General features: G+C 40.0%; 1 protein-coding gene across 2 annotated transcripts in view; it reads right to left on the bottom strand.

Moving 5' to 3' along the window:
• CDIN1 (CDAN1 interacting nuclease 1) overlaps positions 1-15,928 on the bottom strand; it is a 229,741-nt gene extending 213,813 nt beyond the window's left edge. Inside the window, exon 1 of one of the 2 annotated variants that reach the window (XM_065940413.1) lies at positions 15,923-15,928. Coding sequence is in view for 1 of the 2 variants with exons in the window: in XM_065940412.1 (XP_065796484.1) it covers positions 15,467-15,567 (101 nt within the window). In the remaining variant the exon portion in view is untranslated. Of the gene's footprint in view, positions 1-15,466; positions 15,746-15,922 lie in introns of those variants that run through there. The other variant, XM_065940412.1, reaches the window with a different exon arrangement.
• Positions 15,929-16,396: the final 468 nt, after the last annotated feature.

Here is a 16,396-nt window from a genome sequence, read left to right as displayed (position 1 = left end):
TATATTGGAGTAATTGCCAAGTGAACAGGTAACAACTATGCTTGAAGTCTGTCTTAAAATAATTTCTGACATGATAAACCCTTAGGTATACCATGGGAGCATTTCTAAATTCCTATAGAATGAATAATCTATATTTAGTCAATGACTCTATTCTGAAAGGGGTTAATTTTCCTAAATGAGATATGTATATAGATTTTGTTTTATAACCAAGCAGCATTTTTTTTTTAGGTCTGTTCAATCAAATGTCCATTACAATATGATTCATAGCACCTACAATATACTAGGTACTGACCGGAATTCTAGTTCCCATAATAACCATGGTGGGGGAAAAATTATGTATGCTCTGTTCAGATCCCAGAAAAAAAAAAGCCAAGGGTGGAGGTGAGGGGGAAGAAAGTTCAACATTCACAAAAATATTATAATTTATAGGAATCGATGAGGTACAGATGTATGTGTTAGGCGCTCTTTCTAGGAAAAAAGCTATAAAAGTCACAGTAAACTGGGTAAAGAAAATTCTAGAAAAGATATGCAACAGGGCCATAATGTGTAATGCAAAGGTCTCAAATTGCTGATGGCATGCAGTGGTGCAGAGGCTTAAGAAGTGCCTTATATAGATAGCTAGCTGCTGGGAAGCTGCTTGCGGAGTGTAGCATTGGGAGTTCAGCTTGGTGCTCTGTAATGGTATGGAGAGGAGGGAGAAAGAAAGAGGTTCAAGAAGGAGGGGATATATACATACACACACGCACACATAGCTGATTCATTGTGTGAACTAACACAAATAACACAAATAGCAAAAACGCAATATTGTAAAGCAACTATACCCCAATGAAAAATCAAGTAAATGTCTTTGGTGAAATGGGGGAGAGATTGGGTAAGCTGAGGTTTGCACAGCAGCCAATTTCAGTGCTGTCAACACTCCCACGATGGCTGATGCAAGGTCACATTGTACACAGAGGAGAAAAGATGCTTGCAATTCGCTCTCACAAGCTGGGAAGAGCCAACTCCAGCACCCATGGGCTTCAGGCCAAATTCAGCCCACAAACTTAGTCTGTTTGGCCAGGAAACTGTTGGCCCACAGAGTGCTTTTTCAAAATTCAAACAAATTGACAAGATTTAAAATTCAGGATTCCCCCCCCCCCACCCCCGAAAAATCAGACCAAGCTGCTTTCCAGAGAACAGAAGCCCTGGCAGTCTTGGGCCCACATTCCGACACAGCAGCAGAGGGCTGGCTAAGGCTGCGGCTGCCCTGTCCACGCACACGACTGTCCCTTCACTTCGCCACCACCCCAACCAGGCCAGCGCCACTCCTTCATTCCTTGCTGATACCAGCCTGGCCCGCCAGACTTCCAGGGCAGTCGGCGATCTTTAACTAAAGAGTAAGAAAGGAGAGTTTTGCCTCCAGATGTAATTCTGGTCAAACTCTCCGCAGTTTGTGCCTCTCTTAACACTAACCGATTTGACTAGACGATTTCTAGTTATGATCTCAGTCCAACACTCTCTAAGTCACTGCATCTGAAATAATGAGAGAGTTATGCAGATCCCTCAGGAGAAGCGTTTGTGATCAGCAAGTGACCAGCTCTAAACACGTCCACCAAAATGCAAATAAAAATTCAAAATGCATGCATGTTTGGTTGCTCAGTTGCGTTCAACTTTTTGTGACCCCGTGGACTGTAGCCCACCAGGCTCCTCTGTCCATGGGACTTTCCAGCAAGAATACTGGAGTGGGTTGCCATGCCCTCCTCCAGGGGACGTTCCTGACCCAGGGATCAAACCTGAATCTCCTGCATTGGCAGGCAGATTCTTTTACCACTGAGCAAACTGGGAAGCCCAAAAATGTTACGAACTGGACGTTGAATGTATTTTTATAATAATATATATTTTAGCTGCCCTCAGGAAGTAAAAATTTAGATAATGTTAGCTGCGTCAGTTAAGAAATGATGTTTGTGAATTATATGTTACATCTAGGTTACAAGGGTCTGTGAAGTCTTCAATGCTATACAACCAAGAGCCTCTCTCACAATCCCCAATCCATTTAGTGTCTTAGCTAAATTCACTGGGGTTATAAGAGAGACTCTTGAAGTGTAAGTGAATTTCAAATTTTATTAGCTTTCTCTACCAACAGTATCAGCAAAAACAAACAGCAGTGTAACATACCTTAAACAAAAGATGGTATCAGCTAGAAAGAGTTTTAGACAGAAGCAAAAAATCGAGGAAAAAAAAAAATCACCAGTCTAATTTCATGTATGATTGTAGTAAGACGCATTTAAATGATGCTTTACTCTCCCACATTCCAGCTACGAAAGAGGTCACCTACAAAGAGCCTTAGCACGCCACAAGTCTTAGACACCATCTCACAAGGTATGGAATCTTTGGGGGCTAAGATGTGGCCCCAGCTCAAGTGACAAACCACAAAGCGTTTCGCCCTGCATTTCTATGTGTCCTGAAGCTGGGGCTGGGGACCCACGGCAGTCTTAAATGAAACACACCCAGTTCTGACTTTTTGAGAGTGATCACAAATACCCATGACAAACACTGATCCCTAAACTTGCTGAGGGTCAATCTGAGTTTTCCACGACCCTAGGCCGATGTGGGGAGCAGCAAGTCAGTTATCTGAGAAGTGAGTTTAACTTAATTAAAAAGTATATCACAAACTTTAGACCTTTGCCATCCTATGCAGTGCCAGCAGTGTATTCAGAGATTTTCAAAAGTTGTAAATGATAACTCTTCTAAATATCAAGAGTTAATAACACTTGTAAATATCAAGGGTCTGCTATGCCTATTTCCTAAAACAGAATAAATACAAGATCCAAGTTTATATCTCACCTTTTATTAGGCCCGAAGCAAAGGACAGGTCTAACAATAACCAGAAGATTGAAAATAAACACATGAGTTATGTTGGAAGGAGTGAAAATGCACCACCTATTTTAAGTATCAGACTGGTAAAATGACTACTGCTTCCCAGGACACTCACTCACTCATGACTAGAGTCGTGCCTGACTCTTTGCGACCCTATGGACTATACAGTCCATGGAATTTTTCAGGCCAGAATACTGGAGTTAGGGGCCTTTCCCTTCTCCAGGGGACCTTCCCAACCCAGGGATAGAACCCAGGTCTCCTGCATTGCGGGCGGATTCTTTACCAGTTGAACCACAAGGGAAGCCCAGGACAACCTAAGAAATAGCCTGAGCTTCACACAGAATTGCCCCAATTCCCATGAGTCAGCATTCAGCCAAGGAAAGATCCAGTGCTTACGTATTATACTGAACATCAGTATCAAGACACATGAATTCACCGTACTTTTTCCTCTACTTGTATTGCTTTGTTTCAAAATATTTATTCCTATGGTGTTGAAGTTATTTCTCTAAGTTTAAGCAATTTCAAACATTTTTAGCAACTGAATATCGATGTTTAAAACACATTAAAAAAAATAAGTCCTGAGATATTTTAACATTTTACTTTGGATGGAAAATTACAGAGCTCTTGGTTATTTTAATGAGAATGTAGGTTTTATCAGGTCACAGTTTGAACACCTAGGTTAAAACACAAAAACAAAAAACTCATTTGCTGTCTTGAAGGCACAGAAAAGACCACACCTCAGTAAAGGGAAGGCACTTGAAAAACCTGACATTGTCAACTGTATCACTGTTCTTTGGCAAAAAGGAAATTTTGGTTCATAAGGAAGCATTCAGTTCAGTTCAGTTCAGTCGCTCAGTCGTGTCCGACTCTTTGCAACCCCATGAATCGCAGCACGCCAGGCCTCCCTGTCCATCACCAGCTCCCAGAGTTTACTCAAACTCATGCCCATCGAGTTAACTCTTAAATATGTTATCAAGATGCCTCCTGAAAGCCAGGGATGGAGAAAAGAAAGAAAAGCAGAGGCAGGAATAAGTTCCCCAAAGTGGCCAGAATAGGGCTGGATTCATGACCACCCATGTGCCATCATTAATCCATCATGCACAGGTAGCTCCATGCTGGTTTCAAACCCATGGGCCAAACCATCTGGGATGAAGCTGTCTGTCTGCTCCCCTAAGAAATGAAAACTTGTCATTCGGTGAGAAACTGTGGCCAAGCGCCTTTCCTGTGTTCATCATAGCACACCAGTTCTTCAAAGAGGCAGTGTGAAACCAGAATGTCTAAAACAAACACTTGAAGATATTTCCCTTCAAGAAAAAGACAACCAAAAATGAAAGAAAGGAAAATTCATCCTTTACCTGTCTCCCACACGATTTTCATACCAGTACATGACTTTAATATATTAAGGTCACTTTTCATGCTTACTCTGAAGAAGGGTTTTTATATCAGCTGTTTGCTTTTTTAAGGAAAATTCAACCAATATGGCAAAATTGCACAAAATGTGTAATAAACACATAATGGGAAATTCAGTCAACATTTGTTGAAAGTCAAATAATAAAACATTATTACCCTATACATCTATTGAACATTTTTCTCCTAGGGAAATATATAATTCCTTTTTATTGTACCAGCAAACATTCCAGGATCAGTTATTACTTAGTAGACTGAAGTCGGATGCCTGAATATAGACTTAAAAATGAAGTCAATAATCTAATAACATAAAAGTCTCCCCCTCAAACTAATAAGAAATATTGTCAGCATATAGGTTCCTCTCTGGATAACACTATATGAGGTTTTCTTCAAATACTCCTTTGCAGGAATTCAAGTTCATATCACTTTTACAACTATGCACATGTAGAAGGGCACAAAGATCTGATAAAAGTTAAGCACTTTTTTCAGAAACTGATGACGCCATATACTTAACAAAATAGGCTTCCAGAAGTCTTTTTCCCTGACAGATCAGTTGGTAAAGAATCCGCCTGCAATGCAGGAGTGAAAGTGAAAGTGAAGTTGCTTGGTCGTGTCCGACTCTCTGCGACCCCATGGACTGTAGCCTACCAGGATTCTCAGTCCATGGGATTTTCCAGGCAAGAGTACTGGCATGGGTTGCCATTCCCTTCTCCAGGGGATCTTCTCGACCCAGGGAGACCTGGGTTCAATTCCTGGGTCAGAAAGATCTGCTGGAGAAGGGATAGGCTACCCCCACTCCAGTATTCTTGGGCTTCCCTTGTGGCTCAGCTGGTAAAGAATCCACCTGCAATGTGGAAGACCTGGGTTCAATCCCTGGGTTCATCCCTAGTCCAGAGTGACTTTCACTTTCACTTTTTCATAAATACAGCAACAAAATAAAAAACTTTACATCTTACAGAGTAAAAAAGCATGTTTTGAAAGATGACTAAAGGAAAAACATAAAATAATCATATTGTTAGGCCAATTTCTTTCCCAATTTGCACTAATGAGCAATACATTAATATTCCTAAATATAAGTATTATTTTTGAAAGTCATATAAATTAATTATATTTCCTTGGCAAAAACACTAGAAGAATTTCCAGTTCAGTAAAAGGCTGATGTTTTCTCCCTTTATGAGCTATTCTCACTCATGACTCTGGAATTCAGGTACACTGTAACATTATCAGAAGTATAGAAAATTGACCACCAATTGAGTACCAACTTTCAATTCAATTGAGAGAACAAGGTCAACAGAAACAATCTTCCAATTTCAGCAAACCAAGCCCTGTAATAGTAATTATAACTTCCATAAGTGAAAGTGAAAATCACTCAGTCGTGTTCTACTCTTTGTGACACCATGGACTGTAGCTTGCCAGGCTCCTCTGTCTATGGAATTCTCCACACAAGAATAATGGAGGGGGTAGCCATTCCTTTCTTCAGGGGATCTTCCCAACTCAGGCATTGAGCCCAGGTCTCCCGCATTGCAAGCAGATTCTTTATAGTCTGAGCCACCAGGGAAGCCCATACCTTCAATGTGCTACTACCATTCTAAAAAAGTCAGTGACTCTAGGTTTAAAAGTTATTGTTGTTGTTGTTGTTGTTTTAATGGTATTACAAATTGCTATGAAAGATATAAGGCAAGTTTCTGATATATGAGCCATATTCAACTAATGATCAAATCTATGTGTTCAAAGGCACACAAGCAACTGATCCATATTAAAGCAAATTTGCATCTTCTATGTTTCAAAAGTTACTAGCTAGACATTTCTTCTACTGTAGGCTATTTACTAAATTCTAATAATAACAGTAATCATACTTGCTGCTGCTGCTAAGTCGCTTCAGTCGTGTCCGACTCTCCGCGACCCCATGGACTGCAGCCCACCAGGCTCCTCTGCCCATGGGATTTTCCAGGCAAGAGTACTGGGGTGGGTTGCCATTGCCTTCTCCAAGTAGTCATACTTACCATCTTTTAAATACTTACTAGACCTCTATACTATACTAAGTGTTTCTGTTTCACATGCCTTATTTCACTTAATCCTCACAACAGCCTTAAGGAATTGAAGAGGGAGAGGAAGAATCTGGACTCAGACCCTGCCTGGGTTTGAATCCTGTTTCTCTTACTTCCCAGCTGTGGAGCTCTATTCCTCCTTTTACAGATGGGCTTCCCTCGTGGCTCAGCGGCAAAGAGTTGGCCTGCAATGCAGAAGACCTGCAGAAGATGCGGGTTCGATCCCTGGAGAAGGAAACAGCAGCCCGCTCCAGAATTCTTGCCTGGAAAACCCCATGGACAGAGAGGAGCCTGACGGGTTACAGTCCTTGGGGCTGCAAAGAGTCAGACTGAGTGACTAAACGACAACAACTATGACTCAGATAAAAAGAGGCAGAGCCCAGTCATTTCCCAAGAACAAATTGTTACAGGAAGCAAAAAGAATGAAATACAAGATTGCCTATGGGAAAAGTTGACAGGTTAAAATGCATGGGGAAGGGGAAAAGGGGAACGGAATCTTCAGAAAAGGACAACTATAACCAACCAATAGTAGCATCAAATGAAGCTAGGCGACTCAGTAGCTCAGTCATGTCCAACTCTGTGTGACCCCATGGACTGTAGCCCTCCAGGCTCTTCTATCCATGAAATTTTCCAGGCAAGAGTACTGGAGTGGGTTGCCATTCCCTTCAAAGAATCTTTCTGATCCAGGGATGGAACCTAGATCTCGTGCATTGCAGGCAGATTCTTTATCATCTGAGCCACCAGGGAAGCCCCCAAACAAATGCAAAAGCTAAGTAAAATGATTGTTTTTGCCTCAAGCAAGTCCTTTCACTCCTCCATTCCTAAGTCCACTACCAAGAACCACTAAGTTCAATATTGGCAAATACACAAGTAGAGCCAGCCTTAACTCCAGTTCTCAGAGTTAAGTGAAGATCTCAAGAAAATAATCCAAGTATATATGTTTAAGAACAGGGAGTCCAGCCAAATTTTAACTATTTCTTTAGAGATTTCTCTAGGAAGAGCCTCATAAAAGCAAATGACTGCCTACACCGTGAAAGCAGACCAAGGCTAAAAAATAAAATAAAAAGAGCTTAGAAATGTGGTAGGCATCATTAGAAAAACCTATGCAAGGATTCCTAAGAGAAAAAATACAGAAACAAGGTAAAGACACTTATTTGCTTAGAGTTTGACTTATGACTCATTAGAATAGGAATCAATAGTAACCAAATAACTAATGCATAACAAAGGAACTCAGGAAAAAATTAAATTGTGCAAAAGGGCAGTTTAGTAACAAAACAACAAAGTTGTATCTCCTCTAAGAATTCATCTTGACTAGCCATATCTGAACTAACTGTACAACAATATTTTAGTTTCCAACATTCTATGATTCTAATAATTTATAGTTATTAGATGTGTCTTGAACTCCTCAGACCACAGGTTATTCAAAATTAATTACTATATTATCCTTTCTGCTTTCTAAAAACTATCCAAATAGTGCCACAAACAGCACACAGTGAGTGTAAATAAACTGCAACGACTGGTGAAAATCATGGGCTGACTATAGGATAGACTGTTTTACATAAAATGTGGTAGAAAACAATACTAGTTGAAAGAGTACTCCAGTAAGAGAACTAGAAAATCACCAATGGGCAATACCCATAGTAACTATTTCATGTAAGAACCATTGATGGGTGCTAAAATCAGTGGGGGACAGTGTAAGGTGAGAAAGAGGATAGTTGCAGAGACTCAAAGGATATCCCCACAAGGCAATTATTGGAAAAAGGACATTAGTAACTTTACAGTGGAGAAACATAGCAGACATCACCCCTTAACCAAGCGAATAAGTTTAACCCTCTGCAACAAGACATACGAAGTCTGGTCCCCCGGATAACATACCCTGAGAAGGGCAACATCGCTTCTAATGTATTCTTGCCAAAAATGTTTACCTTCATCTAATCATGAGAAAACATTAAACATAAATTTAGGGACATTCAACAAAATAACTTAAACTCTTCAAAAGTGACAGTATTATAAAAGACAAAAAAACCCAAAACAAAACAGTAAGGAACAGGCACAGGATGAAGAAGACCACAAAGACATGACAACTAATCTCATGTGTGATTCTGAAACAGAAACGAGACATTAGTCAAAAACAAAACAAAACAACTAGCAAAGTTCAAAACAGGTCTGTAAATTACTTGACTATATTGCATTAAAATCAATTTCCTGATTTTGACAATTGTATGGTGGTTATGTAAGATGTTAACATTAGGGGAACCTGAGGGAAGGATATATGGTTATTCTCTATAATATTTCTTCAACTTTTCTATAAGTTAAAATTTCAAAATAAGATAAATATATAGGGGCTGGGGGCTTCTGCCTGAGTAAGGAAGTCCAGGAAGAAGATTGAGAAATGCAGATAAAGGACTACATCCTCAGTCAGTACTTATGTCCTATGTTCTTGGGGTCAAAGGGCCCATTTACTGTAAAACTGCAGAATGGAATAGAATAAGGGTGAGTTTGGGAGTTGAAAAAATATTAAAAATCACAAAATTCTACTCCACTTTAAATTGAAGGATTTTGCAACCAGAATGGTTAAGGAGACAGCCCAAGTTTAATGCACTGACTTGGAAAACATAAATTTGTAATTTCATGAAAACAAAGAGGCCATGGAGAATGATGTTACAAAATAGAAGCCAAAGTGCAAAATAAAAGTTAGGTTTGGGGAAAATGAAACTACATATTTACCTTTGGGCATATACTAAAAGAAATTCCACCTGGAAAGATTAAAGAGCTAAGAATAAGAAAGCAAGCCATAAAGAACCTAGAAGAATATTTAGGTGAAAAATTTACTTTTCATATCTTAGGACAGAAAAGCATAAATTTAAAGTTAAGAATATAAAAAAAATAATATTTAAAAGTACAACAATTTGTAAAATATCTGCAATAAAAATATGACATGTAAAGCACCAACACCCTTAACACGTGCAGATCAATAAATAATAAAAAACCAGTAGACAGTAAGAACAAACATGCTGATGGAAAATTAGGTAAAGGACACCAGGCAAGTAATTCAAGACAATAAACAAGGGGAAAATATAAAATGCATTTAAAAATGCAAATTACGTAAATTATCAAAAAATGTAAATTATGAGATGTCATTCTTGATCCATCATACTAAAAACAAAATGATGACTCTCTTCAATACTGACAAAAGTTACAGAAATGGATACTATGCACTGTGCACTGTTAGGAATTGGATTAACATAATCTTTTTGATAGTAATTTGTCAATAAACATCAAAATCCTTCAAAATACAAATATCCTTTAGTTTGAAACTGCTAACAGTTGTTAAAGTGAGGCTGATGGACCCCTAGAGTCCCTGAGACTCTCTCAAAGGTCTAGAAGGTCAAAACTATTTTTACAGAAACGGTAAGACTTGATTTCCTTTTCTTCTGTGTGACATGAGAACTGATGGTGCAAAAAGAATGGTGGCCAAAACTGCCAGCTCCTGAGCACAAACCAAGGCTGGATACAACTGGCCTAGGAGTCTCACGCTTGCAGGATCTCACGCTTGCAGGAAGAAAGAAAGCCACTTTCACATAAGAGTATCTTAAGATTCACTTATTAATTTTATTAACTCTCAACCCTAGATACACATTCTCTTAACATTCTGTATAACAAAATAAGAGGTAAACCAGAAGCACGTCTACTGCATATTGAAGCATGATGACTATCTGAAGGGGAAGCATTTGTATGACTGTTTCAGAGCTGAACTAGGTACCCTTTCCATGGAACACCAATTCTTCTTGGATGAATGACGAACAAACTATGATTATTCACATTTGGGGATCTGGCAGACATTTTCTCAAAAATAAACAACATGAGCCTGTCACTTCAAGAGAAACAACCAATAGTATTTGCTGCCAACAAAAAAACTGAGCTTTCAAGGGGAAAATCAAATCTTGGAAAACTCTGCATCCATCACCATAAGTGTTACAGCTTCAAATCCTATAGACTTTTCTGATGAGATTAGTGGGGATATTAACAAATGTGATTGTTTTTGATGCTGTGTAATGAAAGGTGACAACATTTAGAAGATCTGCATAACTCACAACCAGTATTTTGCAAATGAACAATGAATGATGATAAGAACTATGCATGGGTGAAAGATCCACTCAAAGTTCAAGACTGGCCAAAAAGTTCTATAATATGGCTTCACTTTCCACATTGCAATTAGCTTCTAAGAAAATACCACTTGTTGGGTATTATATAATACCAAAAATACTTTTCCCTTTTCCAACTACAATTTTTGTCTAAAGCCAGAATTTCTTCATATTCTTTCATCAAGATAGCATATCACAGGATGAATGCCAAAGAAGACAGATCTTGTTTCTATTAAGACAAATCTTGTTTCTATTAAGACAGGTAGTAAAGAGATTTGCAAAAGTGTAAAACAAGGCCATTTTTTCTCACTGGCTTTTTGAAATTATGGTTATTAGTCTTTAAAATAAGCAATTTTTTAAATTTCTCAGGTTTAATTTACATTTTGGTAAATATCAACAGATAAAACTCATGTAAACAGAGAGTTTTCTGGGGTCCTCAGTACTTTTTTAGAGTTTGAAGAAACCAAAAGTTTGAAAACTGATGATATGGTCATTCCCAATTCCTGAGACTCTAAAGTATTAATAGGAAAACAAGCAGACTTGGCATGATATAAACACAGAAATAGGACACCTTATCTTTGACAAAGGAGGCAAGAATACACAATGGAAAAAAGACAACCTCTTTAACAAGTGGTGCTGGGAAAACTGCTCAACCACTTGTAAAAGAATGAAACTAGAACACTTTCTAACACCATACACAAAAATAAACTCAAAACAGATTAAAGATCTAAATGTAAGACCAGAAACTATAAAACTCCTAGAGGAGAACATAGGCAAAACACTCTCCAACATAAATCACAGCAAGATCCTCTATGACCCACCTCCCAGAATATTGGAAATAAAAGCAAAAATACACAAATGGGACCTAATGAAACTTAAAAGCTTTTGCACAACAAAGGAAACTATAAGCAAGGTGAAAAGATAGCCTTCAGAATGGGAGAAAATAATAGCAAATGAAGAAACAAAGGATTAATCTCAAAAATATACAAGCAACTCCTGAAGCTCAATTCCAGAAAAATAAATGACCCAATCAAAAAATGGGTCAAAGAACTAAACAGACATTTCTCCAAAGAAGACATACAGATGGCTAACAAACACATGAAAAGATGCTCAACATCACTCATTATCAGAGAAATGCAAATCAAAACCTCAATGAGGTACCATTACACGCCAGTCAGAATGGCTGCTATCCAAAAGTCTACAAGCGATAAATGCTGGAGAGGGTGTGGAGAAAAGGGAACCCTCTTACACTGTTGGTGGGAATGCAAACTAGTACAGCCACTATGGAGAACAGTGTGGAGATTCCTTAAAAAACTGGAAATAGAACTACCATATGACCCAGCAATCCCACTCCTGGGCATACACACCGAGGAAACCAGATCTGAAAGAGACACGTGCACCCCAGTGTTCATCGCAGCACTGTTTATAATAGCCAGGACATGGAAGCAACCTAGATGCCCATCAGCAGATGAATGGATAAGGAAGCTGTGGTACATATACACCATGGAATATTACTCAGCCGTTAAAAAGAATACATTTGAATCAGTTCTAATGAGATGGATAAAACTGGAGCCTACGAGATGGATAAAACTGGAGCCCATTATACAGAGTGAAGTAAGCTAGAAAGATAAAGACCAATACAGTATACTCACGCATATATATGGAATTTAGAAAGATGGTAACGATAACCCTATATGCAAGACAGAAAAAGAGACACAGATGTATAGAACAGACTTTTGGACTCTATGGGAGAAGGAGAGGGTGGGATGATCTGAGAGAACAGCACTGAAACATGTATATTATCAAGTGTGAAACAGATCTCCAGTCCAGGTTGGATGCATGAGACAAGTGCTCGAGGCTGGTGCTCTGGGATGATCCAGAGGGATGGGATGGGGAAGGAGGTGGGAGGGGGGTTCAGGATGGGGAACACATGTAAATCCATGGCTGATTCATGTTAATGTATGGCAAAAACCACTACAATACTGTAAAGGAATTAGCCTCCAACTAATAAAAATAATTGGGGAAAAAAATAAATACAGAAATAATATCAGAAAATTAGAAAAGCAAAACTCTTAATGTCCAGCAAGTACATCTAGAATGTGGATATTATTAGTTATTTGAAATAAATTATAAGGAATTTTTAAAGACGAGAAATGCTTACAATGTTAAATGAGAAAAACAGGACCTATAAACTATATTAGCAGAGAAAGTATTCCACAGAAAAAAAAGACTAGAAATATTTTTAAAATGTATTAACAGAAATTTTCAGAGCTGAAAGATTATGAATATTTTTTATTCTCTTTACTGAGCATGTACTACTTTTAAAATCAGCAAAGTAAAATTTTTCAGCAAGTTTTAAAAGCATTTCAGTACTTTGATTATTTTCAGAATTCAATCTAGGTGAACATCACACAAAAAAATTATTGTTGCTGTTATTAATATTAAAAATAATTAAGGTGGCTTAGTATAGAACTCTGAACTGAAAGTCATGAAACCTGTATTCTAGACACTTTTGAGCCATCCAATATCTCCAGGCTTTTTGACAAGTCACTCAACTTCTTTGAACCACCAGAAATTATCTCTGAGGTCCTCACTTGACTAACCCTCCAGTAAAATGAACTGTCAAATCCAAAGGTTGTTCGAGTCCTCTGCATCCAACACCTAAAGTAAAACAGTGCTCAGTGCAAACTGTGAGGCCAACTCTCACATTACACACTCTATGGAATTCCTACCCATGCTGTTCTTCAATTCCTTCTGCAGATTGGTAGGACAGCTCTCTCAACAAACTTTCCAGTAAAAGAAGAGTTAGTTATACCCTAAATGGTATTTGAAAGAAGCAAAAATATTTGGAGATCCATATATCATATGCCATATCTCAAAAAAGGCATATGAGAATAGGCAAGACATGTGGTGTCCCAAAGGAATGGGAGTCTTTCGTAAATGGACTTCATCAATGCACACATGTAGAATCGAGAAAAATGGTACTGATGAACCTATTTGCAGGGCAGGAAGAGAGACGCAGACACAGAGAACAGACTGGTAGGCACAAGGAGGGGAATGAGAGGGTGGGGTGAACTGAGAGAGCAGCACTGACATAGACGCGATCATGTGTAAAATAGCTAGCTACTGGGAAGATGCTATATAACACAGGGAGCCCAACGCAGCGCTCAGTGAGGAATAGAGGGGTAGGATGGGGAGGGGTGGAAGAGAGGCTATATATGTATACATATAGCTGGTTCATGTTTTTATAAAGCAAAAACAACACTGTAAAGCAATTACATTCCAATTTTTTTTAAATGACATAAAACCTTAATAAAAGTAAGAAGAGGTTACCTCTAATGGAGAGGAGAAGGTATTTGCTACAGAAAAGGAAGAAAAAGAATGAGGCAGAGAGAAAGAGAGGAAAAGAGAGAAGCAAAAATACAGTGCTAATATAAGTATGTAACAAGAGCAGAATTATCTAAGTGCATGATGTATCTTAAAATTGCCCAGAAAAATCTATCTATTCCTTGACCAGCCTTCACGCATTCTAACTCTGTCAATTTTGTTCCTTGTTAGCAAATCTGATAAAAATCTTTAAGACTATAAAAGGATAAATTAAATCTGGATAATATTCAAAAGAGATCCCTTCATTTTACAGATTAGGAAAACTGAGTCCTTCAAGGAAAAAACTGAGTCATAAAAGACCTTAAATTTGTACATTACTAATACCAATTATCCAATAATCTCTCTGCTAGAAAACACTTCCTTGATGATGTCAAAGACAAGGAAGCTCATGGTGTTCAGTGCCACAGAGTAAAATGGAATAAATTTAGATTTGGCTTTAAAACAGAATAAAGGTAAACAAACATTCTATACTTTAAACATGGGACAAGAACCCCTTCTGGTCCTGGATTGGTTTTTTGTGTTATGTCAGGGCCTCAGTTTATACAAAAATGAGGAAATCTAAGGCATATAGTTGCTAAAGTCCCTTCTTAGAAAGTTGGATAAGCCTAAAAATCATTGGAAAAAAGACATGCACAGGGAGAAGGGAAGTATGAAATACACCTGGAATGTGTATCCAATGTTGTTACTGTTCACTCAGTCATGTCCGACTCTTTGCAGTCCGTGGACTGCAGCACTCCAGGCTTCCCTGTCCTTCACCATCTCCTGGAACTTGCTCAAACTCATGTCCATTGAACTGGTGATGTGATTCAACCACCTCATCCTCTGTTATCCCCGCTCTCGTCCTCTGCCATCCCCCATCTGCGCATCCATGTGGTTGCTTGACGCAACAGTAGAATCCGTAGGGTACCAGTCTCTGCCCGGCTTGGAACACTTGAGGTCGCTTTGTTGCAGTAGAGAGCCACAGTCAACCAGAAGAGTCCCCTTTAGGGTGTACTCTCCTTTGTTTCCAGAGGCCAATTAAAAGCGTCCCCAATTTTCATATTTTGATTCTACAATTCATATTTCCGCTTTGAGAGGGCGCTGCCACCTGTCATTCATTCCTAGAATCTGTCAATTAACCGCTCAAGGGTAAAGAATCCGCCTGCCAATGCAGGAGATGCAGTTCGATCCCTGGGAGGGGAAGATCCCCTGGAGAAGGAAATAACAACCCACGCCAGATTAGTACTCTTGCCTGGAGAATTCCCTGGACAGAGGAGCCTGGCGGGCTACACAGTCCATGGGGTTGCAAAGAGGAGGACACAGCTTAGCAACTAAACAACGATAACAAATTTATGCAGCACCTACTTATGTGCACCCATCAACTAGCAAAACGCAAGTTTTCAACAAACATTTGTTGATTTGAAGTTAATTGCATGGCCTTGGAAGGCTGCCTGGGATTCATCCACTAAGGCTTTCCTATGAGGCTGGTCAAAGAAGAAACCTTTTTCAACATCCCTGATCTAACACCTGCCACTCGTGTTCCTCCCCAGTTTTGTGCGACACGTGTTCCTAAGCACCGGCTGGGCTGCCAGGCACGGCTGCTGCAGGCAAAAGGGCTCTGTGAGGGGCGAGGTGGACACTTACCTGGGGAACCTCTGCTTCAGCTTCCTCAGGCTCTGCCTGGTAGGCGGCACAGACACTAGGCACTGGGCTATCTCGTCGTACTGGGCTTTGGTCAGTATCATGTTGGGCCAGGGACAGGGAGATGACAAGGGAAAGGAAAAAGACACCCTGGCTCGAGCAGTCTTGCTGTTGGCAGACGAGGGTGCGGACACAGCAGCACAGCGCGGTGTCCCCGACTTCCTGGGCCCCTACCCCCTGCAACCCGGGGTGCACAAGCCAAGACTTCACCAGGCACCTCCGCGGCGGGAGGCGGGCTGTAGACAGGCTGCCCTTTCTTGGCTTTCTGAGCAGCCGCAGTGGGCCCAGCCGAAGGCAGCCAGCCGCCATGTCAGTTAAGGGCAAGCCAACCAGGAAGTAACGGCCGCAGGCAGAGGTGGCGCCTAAATCTCTAAGGGGAGGTCCCTGGGCATGGCCCACCTGGGATTAACGTGGGATGCTCTTGGCTTTAATACCTTCTCTGTTGCCAGAAGCCAGGGAGTCCTGGCGCATCGATCAGGCAGCAGGGCACACACGAGTCCGGGAAAGCGACTGCCAGGGCGCGCGATTTGAACATGCTTCCAGCGCTTCCAAACGCGCACGTTTAACCCCAGCTCCAATCGGAGACAGGCCTGCAAAGAAACACGCCTTCTCTCAGCGAAAGACCCTTTGCGCCCTGGAAGCCTGAGAGGAGGAGCTGTAAAACCGCAAACCCACTAAGATCGCCATAGAGTTAACAGCTTGGCTTCTGTTGAGGGAAGTAAAAAAAAAAAAAAAACTTGTGCAGCTCGCGAGGAACCCAATATTGGCCCTGCTGGGAAAGAGAGTAGAAAACAAAAGCCACATCATCAAACAGTAAAGAATATGACTGCAGCATTCAAACAGTAGTGAATATGACATTCACTCCTCACAATT

This window comes from Muntiacus reevesi, chromosome 7, assembly GCF_963930625.1.
Source record: "Muntiacus reevesi chromosome 7, mMunRee1.1, whole genome shotgun sequence".
In the NCBI taxonomy this organism is placed as follows: Eukaryota; Metazoa; Chordata; class Mammalia; order Artiodactyla; family Cervidae; genus Muntiacus; species Muntiacus reevesi.
The sequence above is the reverse complement of the archived record's forward strand: the minus strand, read 5'-3'. Positions and strand labels throughout refer to the sequence as shown.